The 16258-nt window shown below is 41.2% G+C and overlaps 1 protein-coding gene across 2 annotated transcripts in view; it reads right to left on the reverse strand.

Moving 5' to 3' along the window:
- Window positions 1–8767, reverse strand: part of MAP2K1 (mitogen-activated protein kinase kinase 1) — a 71822-nt gene extending 63055 nt beyond the window's left edge. The window contains exon 1 of one of the 2 annotated variants that reach the window (XM_087820769.1): window positions 8299–8767. In XM_087820769.1, the coding sequence (XP_087676895.1) occupies window positions 8299–8378 (80 nt within the window). In that variant the 5' untranslated portion in view covers window positions 8379–8767. The remainder of the gene's footprint in view (window positions 1–8298) is intronic. The other variant, XM_087820776.1, reaches the window with a different exon arrangement.
- Between the last annotated feature and the right edge of the window lie 7491 nt (window positions 8768–16258).

Genomic DNA, 16258 nt, shown 5'->3' on the forward strand with positions numbered 1-16258 from the left:
AAAACCACAATCAAGTGTCAGTAAGAGTCCAGGATGATTTTTCAAAATTGGCAGCTTCTGGAACGGAACAACAGAAACAAAACCCTAAGTTTTTTTCTTAGGCTCACCTCATCTTTCCAGCCTGTGGGTTCTCTAGATTTGTTTTCTCAAGATGTCAGAAAGATTCACCATTGCTTGACCTGTGCTTCCTGTAGATATGCTGGAAATAACTACCACTTCATATAGACAAAAGCTAGCAAGAAGTTTTTTGTTTGTTTGTTTAAACATTATTTTGGCATTGTCCACTCTACCAAAAATTATTTACTTGGTATCAACAGTGTTATAAGACCCAGGGGTCCAGAATGGTATGGTCCCTAATAACCAAGAAAGTATTATGAGTAAAAGTGATATTGCATTTAATGTGATATTTATTACACAATATAGGCCAGAAGTTCAAAAGGAAAGAAATGTGAGTTAACATTATAAAAGGCATAAAAATTAGGATGGATTTGTTCTTTGGGTACTTTCCAACTAAACAATTGTGAACATTTGTCCCATTTGCTTTACCACTATGTGTGTATGTGTATTTTTTTTTAATCCTCACTTGAGAATACATATATACTTTCCCCCACTGCTTTTCAGAGAAAGTGGAAGGAAGAGAGAGAGAGAGAGAGAGAGAGAAGGAGAGAGAGAGAGAGAGAGAGGGAGGGAGGGAAGAACACTGATGTGAGAGAGACACATCGATTGGTTGCCTCCCGAACATGCCCCAACCAGGGTCAGGGATTGAGCCTGCAACCGAGGCACATGCCCTTGACCAGAATTGAACCAGAGACCCTTCAGTCCGAGGGCCAACACTCTAACTACTGAGCCAAACCGGCTAGGGCTGTATGTGTATTTTTTGCTTAACCATTTCAAAATAAGTTTCATGCATCACCTATGAATCACAGCACTCTCCTATATAATCATACTACCACTATGACACCTAAAAAAAATAACTCTCTATTCAAATTTCCCTAATTGTCCCAAGAATGCATTTTATAGCTATTTCATGTTTTTACTCAGTACCCAATCGAATTTCATGCATTCCATTTAGTTAGCATGTTCCTTAGTCTCTTATTCCAGAATACCACTACCCATCACCTACCCCAAACCCCCTTTTTCCCTATCACTGACTTTTTTTAAAAAAAATATATCTTTATTGATTACAGAGAGAGGAAAGGAGAGGGAGAGAGATAGAAACATCAATGATGAGAGAGTCACTGATCAGCCTTCTCCTGCACACCCCCAACTGAGGATCAATCCCTCAATCCAGGCATGTGCCCTGACCAGGAATCGAACCCCAATGGCCTGGATCCTAGGTCGAGCTCAACCACTGAGCCACGCCCGGCCGGGCCCTATGACTGACTTTTTAAGGAGACTAGATCAGTTGTCTTGGAGAACGTTCCACGTCCTGGATTTGTCTGTTTCTTCTTTGTGTCATTTAATTTGTTCCTCTGTCCCGGTATTTGCTATAAATACAAAGTTAGGTCTCAAGGCTTGATTAGATGCAGGACTGGGTTAGATTTTAAGGGATGGACAGCATATTAAATGTCCAAATCAATATGATTTATCAACATTTGCAATTTGGTATTAAGAACAAACGGTGTCTTGCCAGAGTGGCTCAGTTGAGCGTCATCCTATATACTGAAAGGTTGATGGTTTGACTCCCAGGCAGGGTGCATACCTGGGTTGTGGATTCAATCCCAGTCGGGGCACACATGGAAGGCAACAGATCAGTATTTCTCATATCAATGTTTCTGTTTTTCTCCCTCTCCCCCCTCCCAAGCCTGTCCTTGGGTGAAAATTTAAAAAAGAAAAAAGAACAAAGGCTAAGAGTCAGGTTTCTGAGAAGACCACTCCAGCACTCATAAAGTGCTTTCATAAGCATTATTTCAGATGATGTTCACCTTCCCACCTTCCCTCACAGTTTTATTATATAATCATTCTTACTTTACTAATGAGGAAAACTGAGGTTCAGTGAAGCTAAATGACATGCCCAAGGTCAACAATTAAGTGGTATGACTAAGTCTAGAACCCAGGCCCTAGAATAGCATGGAGTTTAGTTAGAAGGGTACATAGCAGAAGACATTTATGCTACATCTTGAAAGATGGGTCACATTCATCTATCCCAGGCACTTTGATAGGTGCTGAGGAAACATCAGTACACAAAACAGTCATGGTCCCTGCCCTCATAGAAGCTGAAAGGTGGTGGCAAGTACAAAACAAAAACAAAATCACACAGGAAAGGAGGGGAGGGCATCCCAGACAAAAATCATGTGAAGAAGACTAGACAGGTAAAAAGCAGTATTTGGAGGCCACGGGGAGGACAGTAAAGGGATGAGTCAGAGTGGACCAAAGCAGGTGAAGTGGGAAAAAGAGGAAAATCAAACTAGATGGGTAAGGAAGGGCCAACAGCTACTTTACTGAAGCATCCTCTCCCTTTCTTTCAAAGATGCGTGAAAAGTAAAAGTAGTATTTTGTGTGTTTATGTTCAAACAAGAGCCCCACACACATCTCCCTGCCGTGGGCTAAGCCATTTTCATGAATCTTTTCCCACTTCTGTATCTGCTGCAACAGCAGCAGAGATGTTCTTTCTAAGGACATGGGCCTCAGCTTGCCTTACTTTTTACAAAAACTGTTTTCAAAAGACAACACAGCATTAGTTATTGCAGCAACTAGCCAGTAGAAACATCCAAGTTCAAAACTACAAAATCAGTTACCACCACTTCAAAAGCTCTTAGTTATCATGGTGCACATCTCTGAAAAGACCATAAGAGACCATCAGCCCCTCAAAAAAAGAACATCAACCTATCTCAACCTTTCCATTCCCTTCCTTAAGGGCCTCGAACGCTAACAGAAATGTGTCCCTTACAAACCTGGCAGAACTGCTGATGCTATAAACTATGCTCTGAATGTAAAAATTAAGTAAGGCTGAGTGTTTCAGGGTTATGGGCTGGCATGGCTCAGCGGTTGAGCATAGACCTATGATCCAGGAGATCGCGGTTTGATTCCCTGTCAGGGCACATGCCCAGGTTGCGGGCTCGATCCCCAGTAGGGGGCGTGCAGGAGGCAGCCGATCAATGACTCTCTCTCATCATTGATGTTTCTATCTCTCTCTCTCCCCCCCTCTCCCTTCCTCTCTCTGAATAAAAAAAACAAAAACATATTTTAAAAAAAAAAGATCAAAATCCAAAATCTGTGGATGCCACCAAAGCAAAGCAACGCACCCTCCTATTTATTCAGCACCTTAGCCTTCAAAGTGTTTAGTGTATTTAATCTTCACAATATTCCTTCAAGGTATGAGTATTTAATCAACAGATATCTACTGAGTACCTCCTAGGAGACAGACACTGTTCTACGTACTGAGCAAGAAACAAAGCCAAGCCCCCACCCTCATGAAGCTAATGTTTTAGTGGGGGGGCAGATAAATACTTGTACACAATGCAATGTTAGTTAGTGGTAAGTGCTACGAAGAAAAATAGAGCAAAACAAAGGAGTAGAAAATTACAGGAAGTGTTACATTAGAGTGATCAGGATATCCTCCATGTGGAAACATGAGTAGAGGTCTTGAAGGAAGTAAGGGAGCAAGTCATGCGGGTATCTGGGAAAAGAGCATTCCAAGTAGGGGGAATGGCAAGTGCAAAGGCTCTGAGATGGGAATGGGCCAACCCCACTGCTAAACAGCACAGAGAACAGTGTGGCTAGATAGAGTACATGACTGAAGGGGACCTTGGAAGAAAACAAAGAACCTGATTAGGTAGGGCCTTGTAAGCCATTAAGGTAAACAATTATTATCTCTGATTCACAGACAAGGAAACTAAAGGTCAGAAAGTACGAAGGACTTGCCTAAGGTCAAAGAAAAAGTGAGGTCTTAAAGAAGTACCCGGTGTTACTACTGAGATTTCTACTCAGGTCTCAGCCTTCCCCTGTGGAGATCAAAAGTGCTCCTTAAAAAACAAAGAGAGAATAAGTACGTGCCTCATCTTGGAAGGAGCGGCAAGGTACCTTAAGACCCAGCAATCCCATTTCTGAGTACATTCCACAGAGGACTCTCACAAGGGTCCAATAGGAGCTATGGTACAAAGACAGTCATGGCAGCACTGTTTGAGGCAGCAAAGGGTTGGAAACAACAAAGTGGTCTAATTCTAGGGGAATAAGTAAAATGTGGTACATGCACATGACCTACTGCTCTGCAACTGAGAGAAATAATGAACCAGATACACATAAAGCATCATGAATAGAGCTCAGAAACATGCAATCTGGTTTTTAAAATAAAAAGATAAGACACTCAAAATTTGGGGTGATCACTGCTTCTGTTCAAATATTCCGGTTCTCTTCCAAGAAGACCCCCACATGAAGATTTGGCCAATGAAATATCTGTCGTTGAAGAAGTGATATGAGTCACTTGTGGTCAGAAACTTTAAGAGCCAAAACATGGTTCACAAGATTCCCTTCTCACATAAGCATATTTCAGAGATGGTACCACCATCAGGCTGGTCCCTGATGGAATCCAATCAACACAGCTTCCCACTGACCTGCAAGTGTGTTAAATTAATAAGATTTTGTAGTTGTTAACCTCAACATAACCTAGTTTATCCCGACTAATGCAGATTTATAGTACAATAGCATTTTTAATAAAAAGGAATATATTTAAGGTGTTCGACACAATGATTTGATATTTGCATATATAGTAAAATGATTACTATAGTCAAGCTAATTAACATATCCATCTCCTCACATAGTTACCATATCTTAATGTGGTAAATACACCTAAAATCTACTCTCTTAGCAAATTTACAGTATTCAATACAGTATTAATTATAGTCATCATGCTATATGTTGGATCTCTAGACTTATTCATTCCACATAACTGCAACTTTGTACCCTTTGACCAATCTCTCCATTTCCCCCACCTCTGCACCCCTGATAATCACCTTTCTAATCTCTGCATCTGTGTATTCCACTTTTTTAGATTCCATATATAAGTGATAACATGCAGTATTTTTCTTTCTGTGTCTGGTTTATTTCACTTAGCATAATGTCCTCCAGGTTTATCCATGCTGTCACAAATAGCAAGACCTCCTTCTTTTTTAAGGCTGAAGAGTAGCACAATAGCATTAAGCACTCTAAGCACAGAAACACACAAAACAATATTATCTACCTCCCAGAAGTACATATATACCCAACAAATGGGTGGAATTATAAGACCAAATATTAAATACCCTAGAGTGGGTGAGTGGTGCCTGTGAAAGAAAAGAAAATGGGGATGGGGAGATGACAGTAAAAGGGAAAATAAAAGGAAAAAGTGAAAAGGTATAAAAAGGCTAAACACATTGTACAAATATTAGAAACTTTACTGATTCACTCAACAAACATTGGCACAGTTATAATGTGCCAAGTACTGTATTCTAGGTACTACTTACAGAGCAGCGAATCAAAAAATGGCAGCCCTGTGCTTAGAATTTATGGTGTACAGGAGAGAGAGATATTTAAAATACCCTAGGAAAGAATTATAGTCAATGAATGAGTGTCATTTAAAAATGAGGTGACATGAGAAAGAGGGATCTACTTTAAGTTAGTGGTCTGTGAACATCTCTGCGGAAATGACATTTAAGAGAGGTGAAGATTGCTTCCTTCCTAGCTTGCAAAGAGGACGTGATGATTCAGTCCAGGCCAAAGGAACAGCATGTGCAAGGGGCTTGGTCGGAGTATGGATCATCCCATAGAGGAAGTGAAAGATAACTAGTGTGGCGGAAGAAAAAAAGCAGCAGGAAATGTGATTAAAGAGATGGGGGTTGGGGACACAGTAGGCAGATCACTCCTAATCTCACAGACCAATATAAGACGCCTGAATTTTATTCTAACTGCAATAGGACCATGAAAAACATTTTAAACAGGGGAATATGATCTTATATCCAATTTATTTCATTCTAATACTTAACATTCTTGCAATATGATCATGCTTTTTTGCAAAACTTGCAAAAGTATTTTTGCATTCATTTTCTTCAAGGATCTCCCAGAACTTGCACAAACTTCAGGTCCCATATAACCCAGCTCCATCTAAATGGGGTAAGTGCTACATTAGAGGTAAATCTCAAGGTGCCAGGGAACCACAGAGGAGAATCAACCTTGCCAATTTAGTACCAAGAGTTCTTTACTGTCAATGGATTTTTTTCTTCTTTAGTTTACATTGTAAGACAATGTTCAGAATTGGACCTGGTCTAATCAGAGAACTCATGAGAACAGTAGCTTTGCTTGAAAAACACTCTCGAAGATGAAAGATGAAGTGTACACAGCTTTGCCCCTGTTAGTGCCAGGAAATGTAGTGGGACAGTCCCTGTTTGTCTCAGGCAGCCTACACAAAGATGCCTCCAATGTGTCATGGAGGTAATTGTGCATATGGCACAAAAAACTAAGTAAGGGAGAGTCACTTATCCAGCAACACACATATCCACCACCAAAATGAATAAAAGAATGAAAACTACCTTCCAGTTTCCTTCAGCCTTCTCAACATTTACCTAATAACAAATGCACCAACAGCTAACATCTATGGGAGATTTACTATGTATTAGCTTATTTAATCTTCATAACTACCCTAAACCAGTTCTATCATTAGCCTCATTTTCACAGATGAAAAAACTAAACCTAAGCTTTAGAGAGACTGAAAAGATTTGTCTCAAGTCACAAAACCACATAGCCAAGCTTCAAACTTAGCCTAACTTCAGACTCCAACCTCTTAACCACTGTTTAGAATCTCCCAGTCCCACCCAAATTTTTCTGCCAGGCTCCAGGGTACTTTCTTCTTTTCCTTCCTTAACTGTTTTCTGTTAATGAAATTTCTCCCCTTTATAAGAATACAGCAGTGGTGTCACAATTAAGAACAGAATGACAACAGGTAATTCTACTTAGTTTAGTACCTTCCTCCAAATCAGATAGGAGCAGATCAACAGGCCACAACATTCAGCCAGAATCCACTATGGTCAAAACAAAAGGTCAAAAATTTGACCTGAAAACAGTGACGGTTACTAAAGAATCCCCATCTCTGGGGATTTTCAGTCTATTTTAAGGAGATAAAATTCTATAAACTAAAACTGAACAAATGTTTGCAAAGCAATCCACTGACCTGTACAATTCAATAACATGCAAAACAGACACTACAGTATTAAAGAGGGGTGGTTGGGAGCAGGTGTGAAGAACTTGGCTGAGCTCACACTACAGGTCCACCAACGGCCTTATGATCATTACAGGGATGAACATTCACCAAGCCAACAGGTCTCTGGAATATTAAAATCCAGAGAGAGGAAGGCCTACTCTATTCATTTCATCAGCTAGTTTACTAAAGTGTTCAGGGAAAAGATTAAAAGCCACATCTTTCCCAGTTCTCTCTCCAGCTAGCTGGGTCTCTCTCCCTCACAGTCTTTCTTGTTTCTAACTCAAAACCCAAAAGAGTTTTGAGAGCTCAGAATCCCCCATGAAACAATCTCATCATTATTTAATGTAATAAAGTGCTGGCTCCTAAGCAACACGGGAAGCTGCAAAGATGGAGCGCCTTGTGTGTAGTTTCCATGGTCATGGTGTGCATGTCTCAGGTCAGGAGTTTAGGGCTCATAAGCAAGGTGAGGAGTGACTGGATGGATAGGTGGATTAAGTCAGATGAAGAGGAGGAAAACCGCTCCCTATAAGACCAGATAGTTTCCAGGAAGAAGAGCAAGGACTAGGAGCCCTCAAAGTCAGCAAGGAAAGAGCCACTGGGATGCCAGTGTACACACGCCCCCGCTGGCCAGGCAGCGGGCCGGCAACCCGGCACTCCTGGCCCACAGGTGTCAGGCACCAAGGTGAGAACGCTGCTGCCTGGTCCCAACTCTATACTCTGAGCCGGTCTCAAAGAAGCAGATGCGACCTTAATTCTTTCTAAGGCATGTGTCCCCCTCTCCCTATTGCAGGCCAGAATCTCAGAGGATCGCATTTAGAAAACAGCTGGCGAGGGGCAGTGGAAGAACCAGTTTTTTTATTTTCTTGTGGCCAGGGATGACGGAAAGGGTCGGGAAAGGGGGAAAAATCGAGACGTGCTGGGTCCACTGACTGATTCTGAGTCAGGAGCACAATCAATGCTTAGTCACCGATAGCTCGGCGGCCGGAGTTCTTCGCTCCTGCCAGCCCGAGGCGTACGTGACGAACTCCAGCGGAGCCCAGCGCGAGGCGCACACCCGACTCTGCTCCTGCACCCCTGCGGGGGCCTCCCCAGTCCAGCCCGGAGCTCGGCGCCCACCCCATACTTACTCCGCCGAGCTGGTCCCGTTAACCGCGGAGCCGTCTGGGGCCGGGTTCAGCTGGATGGGCGTCGGCTTCTTCTTGGGCATTTTGAACCTGGGAAAGGCGCTTCCAACTCCGAGGGGAAAGCGGCCCCTCTGCTTCCTCCCTCTGCTATGTCCGGCGCGCGGGGCCAATTCGGGGCCGCGGGCCGGGGACTGCCTTGGGGGGGCGCCGCGCCCCGCGCGGTCCCGTCAGCACCTAGGCGCGGCGGCGGTCTCGTGGGACCCCCGCCCTGCTCGTCCCGGGCTCGGCTCCGCGCACAGGGAGCCAAAGGGCTTCCCAGCAGGCGCAGCTCGGCAGCCCAGGATTCCCTCCCTCTCTCCCTCAGTCAACCGGTCGCTCGGGCTCGAGCAGCCCCGCAGCGCGCGCACAAGAACCCTACTTCAACCACAGCCCGGGAAAGTGCAGCCGCCGCCGTCGCCGCGCTCCCAGTCGCTCCGCGCAGCGGTCCCTGGGAGGCACTGCAGGGGGGGGGGGAGGAGCGGGGAAGGGGAAAGCCGCGCGTCCCGCACCAGGGCCGACGCCTCTGCCACACACCCACTCGGCTCCGCCCCCATTGCCTCGCCGGCAGCCTATGCGCGCGAGCCTCGGCGGCAGATGACGCGGAAATACGTCACGGGGCGCGGCGTGCTGCCCTGAGGGCGGAGTCCCACGAGGACTCCACAGAGCCCTCTACTGGCCGGAGGCACTCGGGTGGACCCAGCGGGAAAGGAGGCCGAGCATCCCGGCTCCCGCAGGCAGCGGAGAGGTGAGTTTGTCCCGGCCAGGTATCGTCTGCTTTTCCCTCTGTGGTGACTGGAGCCCTTGGGGGCTGAATTATGTTGACGGAAATGAAATAATAAAATAAATAAGGAAAAGGACCCCTTCTGTGGTCCAAGGGAAGGGCAGCGTGGGGGAATAGAAAACTTGTTCAGAGGCCCCTTGCACCTGTAATGGTAATAGTACTGATCTACTCACAGACGAGGGTACAGAGAGACGGATAGTGCTGATGAGATTGTAAATTGGGCCAACCTTTTTTGAGAGAAGATTGGTATTTTTAAAGCCTTAGAGAAAAGCCCTTTCATCCAATAAGTCCAGTTATATGAAACTTGAAGTATTAAGATGTGAATAAAGAGTTTCATAAAAGAGGTGCAATGCCTATTCAAAATGCACAGTTTTCCTCATCCCCTTTGCCGTTCCTGAAGCGTTCAGTCCTAAAGGTATTAGTTGCGCAGGACAAAGTAAGCATCTGCACGTGGTGGTCCAGAGCAGGGTTTCAGCAACCCAGCAGGGAAGAAGGCTGTAGAAACCCGGGAGGGTGAAGAGGGCTTGCCCACCAAGGAGGCAACCCTACACTGTGTCTGGTAACCCTAGAGCCAGGCAGGTAGGGCAAAGCATCCAAGAGGGGGAAGCATGGCAGCTTAGGTGGGAGCCTAAATATAATCAGGATTATAGAGCCAGGTTCCTCACTGTGGGAAGAAAGGAAGGAAAGGGAAAGGAAGAAAACCCTGCGGTGTTGTATTGGAATTGGGGTATTGATGTGAACTCATAGTTTTCAATATATAGGAAAATTTAATGTGTGAATGTGTATGAGCAGATGTAATCCTGTATTTATGTGTATTAAACATGCAAATTCTTCATATCAGAGTAAAATAATAAACATTAAAATTTAATTGAGATCCTGGCCTGGTGGCTCAGTTGGTTGCAGCATCATCTCGTATACCAAAAGGTTATGGGTTCGATTCCAGTCCAGGCACATACCTAGGTTGCAGGTTCAATACCCCATCGGGATGTATATGGGAGGCAACCAATCAATGTTTCTCTCACATTGATGTTTCCCCCCCTTCCTCTCTTAAAGTCAATCAAGACATATCCTTGATTGAGGATTTAAAAAAATTAATTGAGGCCCTGGCCAAATAGCTCAGTTGGTTAGAGCTTCATCCTGATACCCCAAGGTTCCAAGTTCGATCCCTGATCAGGGCACATACAGGGATCAACCAAGGAATGCATAAATAAGTGCATTCCTCTCTCTCCAATTTAAAAAAATTAATTGAAACTAATTTTTCAGAACAATGTATATTGAGGAACAAGACAGGCTATTTGAATCTGATATAGTTTTATAATTACTAGTGCAAATGAATACTTGTAGGATTTCTAGCAATTAATTGAACTTTACAAGGCTTCATTTTCACCCTATGAAAAAATTTGAAATTCCTCCAATACTAAATATTATGAGTCTGTGAATGCTGCTGAGGTTCAGTCTCCATTGAATAGTGTTTCTAAACCGTCACTGTGGCCTGGGAAGTTCAGATCAAGAAATGCCCTAGTAGTTTGAGTTAGTATAATTGTCCAAGATAAGAGAGTTTTCTTCATTTCCATTTAAGACAGGCAGGCAATGATTCATCAGTCCTATCTACTTTTCTTGAGGACCTAACATAAGTGCTGACCATACAGACAAGAATAAGACTCAGATATATGTGTGTGAGTTAGTGACTACCATGTGATAAACACTGTTCATATTAGGCTGGGCCATATGAAGTTGCCATGTTTGTAAGTAAAAAATTCTTGGATACTGACAATTTCATATAGGTCATCCCATAAGTACACAGAAGAGTGAGATCACAAATGTGAGGAACCAAGTAATACAAGGTCAACCGATGATGAAAATGTATCATGAACAGAGAACTACATTTAACTTAATCCTCTATGAGGTCCAAAATCAAATCAAACAAAACAAACAAACAAAAGAGCATGAATTTGAGAGAGAAAGACCTGGATTAATTCCAGTTCTGCTTTGGGCTGATTACTTTATTTCTCTGAGCCTCAGTTAACTCACTTATAAAATAAGAATTATACTGCCCATTGTAACAGATTATAAAAGAACATTGCCCAACATATAGGAGCTAAATAAATGGTGCCAGTGGTGAGTTTTCTCATAGAAACATAATCTGCTGGAAGGAAAATAATTGATAGAGGCTTTCTGGAAAACAGTTTGGTTTTCAATAATATTCACACACTTTGACTTAGTAATCCCATTTCTATGAATATCTTATAAGGGAATTATGAAAGCTTTGTAAAAGAAGGGTATTATTTAATAGCTAAAATTTGAAACCACCTAAATATTCAACAAAAGGGAAATAATTACATCATTTATGATACATCCATATGATGGAATATTGGGCAAGGAAAGGCTTTTCTCTCCAGAGATTTCAATCAGTAGGCAATTTTTTAGCACCTTCAATAATATGAATGAGTCTGCAAAACATCCTGAGTAGAAGAGCTACATGCAAGAAAGTAATACAAGTTTATCACTTTGTATACCAATAAAATACAGGTGTGTTGCCCTGGACAGGTGGCTTAAATTGGAGCATTGTCCCATACACCAAAAGGTTGTGGGTTCGATCCTCAGTTGGGGTACATGTGGGTGACAACTGATCCATGTTTCTCTCTCACATTGATGTTTCTCTCTCTTTCTCTGTCTCTTTAAAAATCAATGAAAGCATATCCTCAAGTGAGGATTAAAAAAACAAAACAGTGGAGGGAAGACAAAAAGGGTAAAAGGGGTCAAATACAAGGTGAATTCGGGTAGCGAGCACGTAATAGAGTATACAGATGTTGTATTATAAAGTTGTACACCTGAAATTTATGTTATTAACCAAGAAATACTAATCCAATACAAAAAAATACAGGTGTGTCCCCTTTGTGATTTATGTAACTTTCTGGATATGTGTTAGCCTTTCAATAAAACAATTTCTATAGAAAAGAAAAAGAAATTTATGGTTTTTTCCTCAGAAAACAGAACAGAGTGACCAAAATGTATTTTTAATTGTTCTGCTTTTTTTAAAGTGAAAGAATAATATAGGCATTTCTTATATTAAAATATTTGCATCTTCTGAGCATTTTGTTTTTGTTTAGAATTTTGTAGGTTTTGAAAAAATATATATAACTAATACCAGCTTATTATGTGAGGAAACACTAGAAAAGTATAAAAAAGATCATAAAAATCATTCTTGATACACTACTCAATGACAACTTCTGTTTACATTATGGAGACCTGTATTTATCTTAGCCATACACACTGTTGATATTATAGGGTCAGTGAATTTATGATATTATCCGTTTATGAGCTTTATTTTAGAGGCAAGTCCACATTTGCCCCTTACAAATTAAGGTCTTTTACTCTCTTGTTATGAAAAATTCACTTGGGATATTGAAAATAATTAGTTATTGTAAATAGAAGTTATTTCATATGAAGAAATTCCATTTACATTTTTTTCTCACTTTAATACCATATTTTCCAAATCTCTAGTCATGAGAGACCTCTGACTTTTTATTAAATGCCTTACTATCATTAACTCCCTTTGCCGATAATTCATTCTGTTCAGTGTGGGGCTAATTTTTTAAACGTTTAAATTAATAGTTAAGGAATCCCTTGCCTAGATTTTTCAGTGCCTGTGAGTCTGGCAGCTGTTTCTGTTGAGTGACTGTGTGAAGGTAACACTACCCCTCTCCTCCTTCAGAGGAGGTACATCCACTTCCTTGCTTCTGGAAGTCAGACATTCTGAATGCAGTGAAACCACTGGGCTATTTTGGGAGCCACTTTTAATGTTCACTTGCCCTTCATTTAAAGGAAAAGCTGCCTTCACAAGGTGAGGAATCATGCAATTTCAATTACTCTCTAAGGATGTGACTTCATTCAACCAGACAGGACGTCAGATAGGGGGCCTTTTTTGGAGGGGAGGGAGGAGAGGGACCTCACCCTGGCTTGGCATTCCAGAGAGGAGATGTGGTACTTTGTTTTTGACCCTTGAAAGAAGATATATGTACTTGGACATACCAGCTTCCTAGATAGCAGCTGTAGGGAAGGAAGTCTTGATTTCCTTTTGAATCACAGTCCAGGATCCCGGATATCCTTATTCTCATAACTGGTCTGAGATTAAACAAATCTCTTTCCCAGAACATTCATTTGAATGCTTGTCATCATTGGTCTTTAAAAAAAAAATTTAATGCTTTCTTCTAATCTATGGAAAACCCCTGCATCATCCTTTTCCTGCCAAGTGCTTTGCAAAGATTACAAGCAGGAAATTTAAAATGAGAATGATCATTTGAACTGTAGTGGTCTGGGAGCTGTGATAAGGGCATATGGGATGTACACATGCAGAGCTATCTTAAATCTATCAGTCTTTTTTATAATTCTCACTCTTGCTCAGAGGCCAGGTCAGCTTAAAGAGAGCTGAGAATTTGCTTTAAAAAGTTTCATCTCCAACAATGAGCTGTAAATGATACATAATTCTGGGTTTATGTATACTTTAAGATATTATAAACTATAACTATTGATACATTTTTGTGTTTTGTAGTTTTATATACTTCTGGGAAGCAAGGAATCTTTTCTCTGCAATGTGCCAGATTGTTTTAATTGTATAGCCTCATAAATATAAAATATTGTTATGATAATGATGGCTTTGTTGTGTCTTTATAATTACCACTGAACCATATGGTTATTTATCCTTGCTCCTGTGTGCTTTCTCTGAATAGATAGACCTTTATAACTAGATCAGGGAATGGCATCTGATGTGGGGTTTTGGCATATAGAGAAAGACAAAGTGAGTTCATTTTAGAATTTTAGAGTTGGACTATAGAGATTATGGTGTCCAATCACCCCATTTTATAAATGGGAAAACAGCCTCAGAAGGTTCAGTGGTGTTCTTTGATGTTACACAGCTAGTTAGGGGTAGAACAGGGACATATATCCCAATTCCCAGGCCAATGATTATTTAAAAAGTCTTGGTACCTTTCCAAATAGTAAATAGGTAAACTTTATTTTGTTTGCTAGTCATCAGGTAGGTTTGTTTGCTTTTCAAGTATCTTTAATTATAAAGACACTAAAGATCTTGGTAATGGCATAATATAATTATTTTTTCTTTATCATTTTTTCTCTAATTTTGATATTTACCATCAATTTCAAGTGATATTAAACCATATTTGGCATAAGTTCAGTAGATTTGGATAGATCATAGTCCACAGTTATTTTGAGTTCTATGAATTTGGGCCAAACTTAGAAACTGATAGATCTAGATTGCATTTAAATTTAGTTTATAAACTGTTTGATTAAAAAAAAAGAAAAGTGACCTAGTCATTTTGCCTCAGTGGTTAGAGCGTCGGCCTGCAGACTGAAGGGTCTCGGGTTCGATTCCAGTCAAGGGCATTTACCTCAGTTGCAGGCTCAGTCACTGGGCTTGGTTTGGGGGCGCGTGCAGGAGGCAACTAATTGATGTGTGTCTCTCACATCAATGTTTTTTTCTCTCTCTGTCCCTTCCACTCTCTCTGAAAAGCAATGGAAAAAATATCCTTGGGTGAGGATTAAAAAAAAAAAAAAGCAATTATTATATAATGTCCATAACGCATATAGTTCAAGGGTAGGAATTTATTTTAGGAAAATAATCAGAGATGTGCACAAAGATTTATATGCAATAGGGGTGTTTGTTTCAGCATTACTCATAGTAAGATATTGTCACAAATTAATTTTTTTTATACTCAACTTGTTTACTGTCTTTTATTGAACTCGATATGTGTTTGCTTTTTTTTTGGAAAAAACTACAAGAATTTGTTAACAGTAATTACCTTTGGAAAGAAAGAATTGCTGAGTGGGAAAAAAGGCTTTCGCTTTTCATTTTGTACAGTTAGATTTTTCTGCCCATATATGTATATGTACTACTTTATTTTCTTCAGAAACATCAACAGATATTTCCTAGGTGAGAAGATTATGGACAATTTTTTATTTTCTTCTTTGGAGTTCTTTATGTTAAAAAGTAATAAATTATATTATCTTAAAAATTAATATCCAAAAATAGAGGATTTTATGATATAGCTACATGATGGAATTCAACACATCAGTTTTAAATTCTCATTTTAAAAGTAATGGTAATGGCACGGGAAAGTGTTCTAAAAATAGTAAGTGAACAAAGCACTTATAAAAAGTATGTAGTACACATGAGTGCCATTTTATTATTAAAATACAGTATATATATGTATGACAGAGAAAGTGAGAGAGAGAAGACAAAGAAAACATCTCAAAATGTTAACAGTATTTATTTCTAGGAAGTGAAAGTATAGGTGAGACTATTTTATTTTTTATTTTGTGCTTTTTGACATTTCCCACATCTGTTGGGAATGTTTATTAGTTGGTAGTGCCTCAGACTCAGTCCCTTTTTTGTCTCCACTCTCTGCTTACCTGACCTCTACCATCTACATGTCGATGAGCTCCCAATTTTATTACTTCTGGCTAGACCTCTCCTCCTAAGCTTCAGACACACATAGGCAACTGCCTCCTTGGAATTTCTACTTGGATATATCAAGGGGCATCTCAGACTCAAAACATCTAAACTGGAGCCCTTGATTCCACTCCCCACTATAACCACTTGATTCTTCTCTATCTAGCACCACCCGCATCCAACCTGCCACAAAATTTTGAGGCCCATTTCTGGGCCATGGTTTCCGAGGCTCCCCTCTGGCCCTTGTCTGGCCACACCCCTCCTCACGAGGGGCCAAGGGGTCATGCCTGCATGGAGCCTGTGCTCTCCCTTCTAGACCATTCTCTGATCACCCAAGACTCTAGAGCTTGCTCCCAGGGCCTGCAGGGGCCTCTTCCCCTGATCCATCCTCCTAAGGGCAGAGTGACAGACGGCGCTCGGGCATAGACTCCTTTAGCTCCAAGAGGAGGCCAAGGGCCTATTTGAAGAATGTGTGGACAAAACTTGGCTGGTGAGCTGCATTTCCACCCACCTGTGGATGAAGGTCCTTGCAGTGTGGGAAGAGAAGAGAGACAGAGGGAGGAAGGCGAGGGGCCAGCTCTCCCCATGTTCCATTACAGCATTCCAAGGAATCTGAGAAATCTAAATTTCAACCTGGAATTCCACATTGTTATGAAAGTGTATTTTTCAAGATAGGA

This window comes from Miniopterus natalensis, chromosome 1 (assembly GCF_054644295.1).
Source record: "Miniopterus natalensis isolate mMinNat1 chromosome 1, mMinNat1.hap1, whole genome shotgun sequence".
NCBI lineage: Eukaryota > Metazoa > Chordata > Mammalia > Chiroptera > Miniopteridae > Miniopterus > Miniopterus natalensis.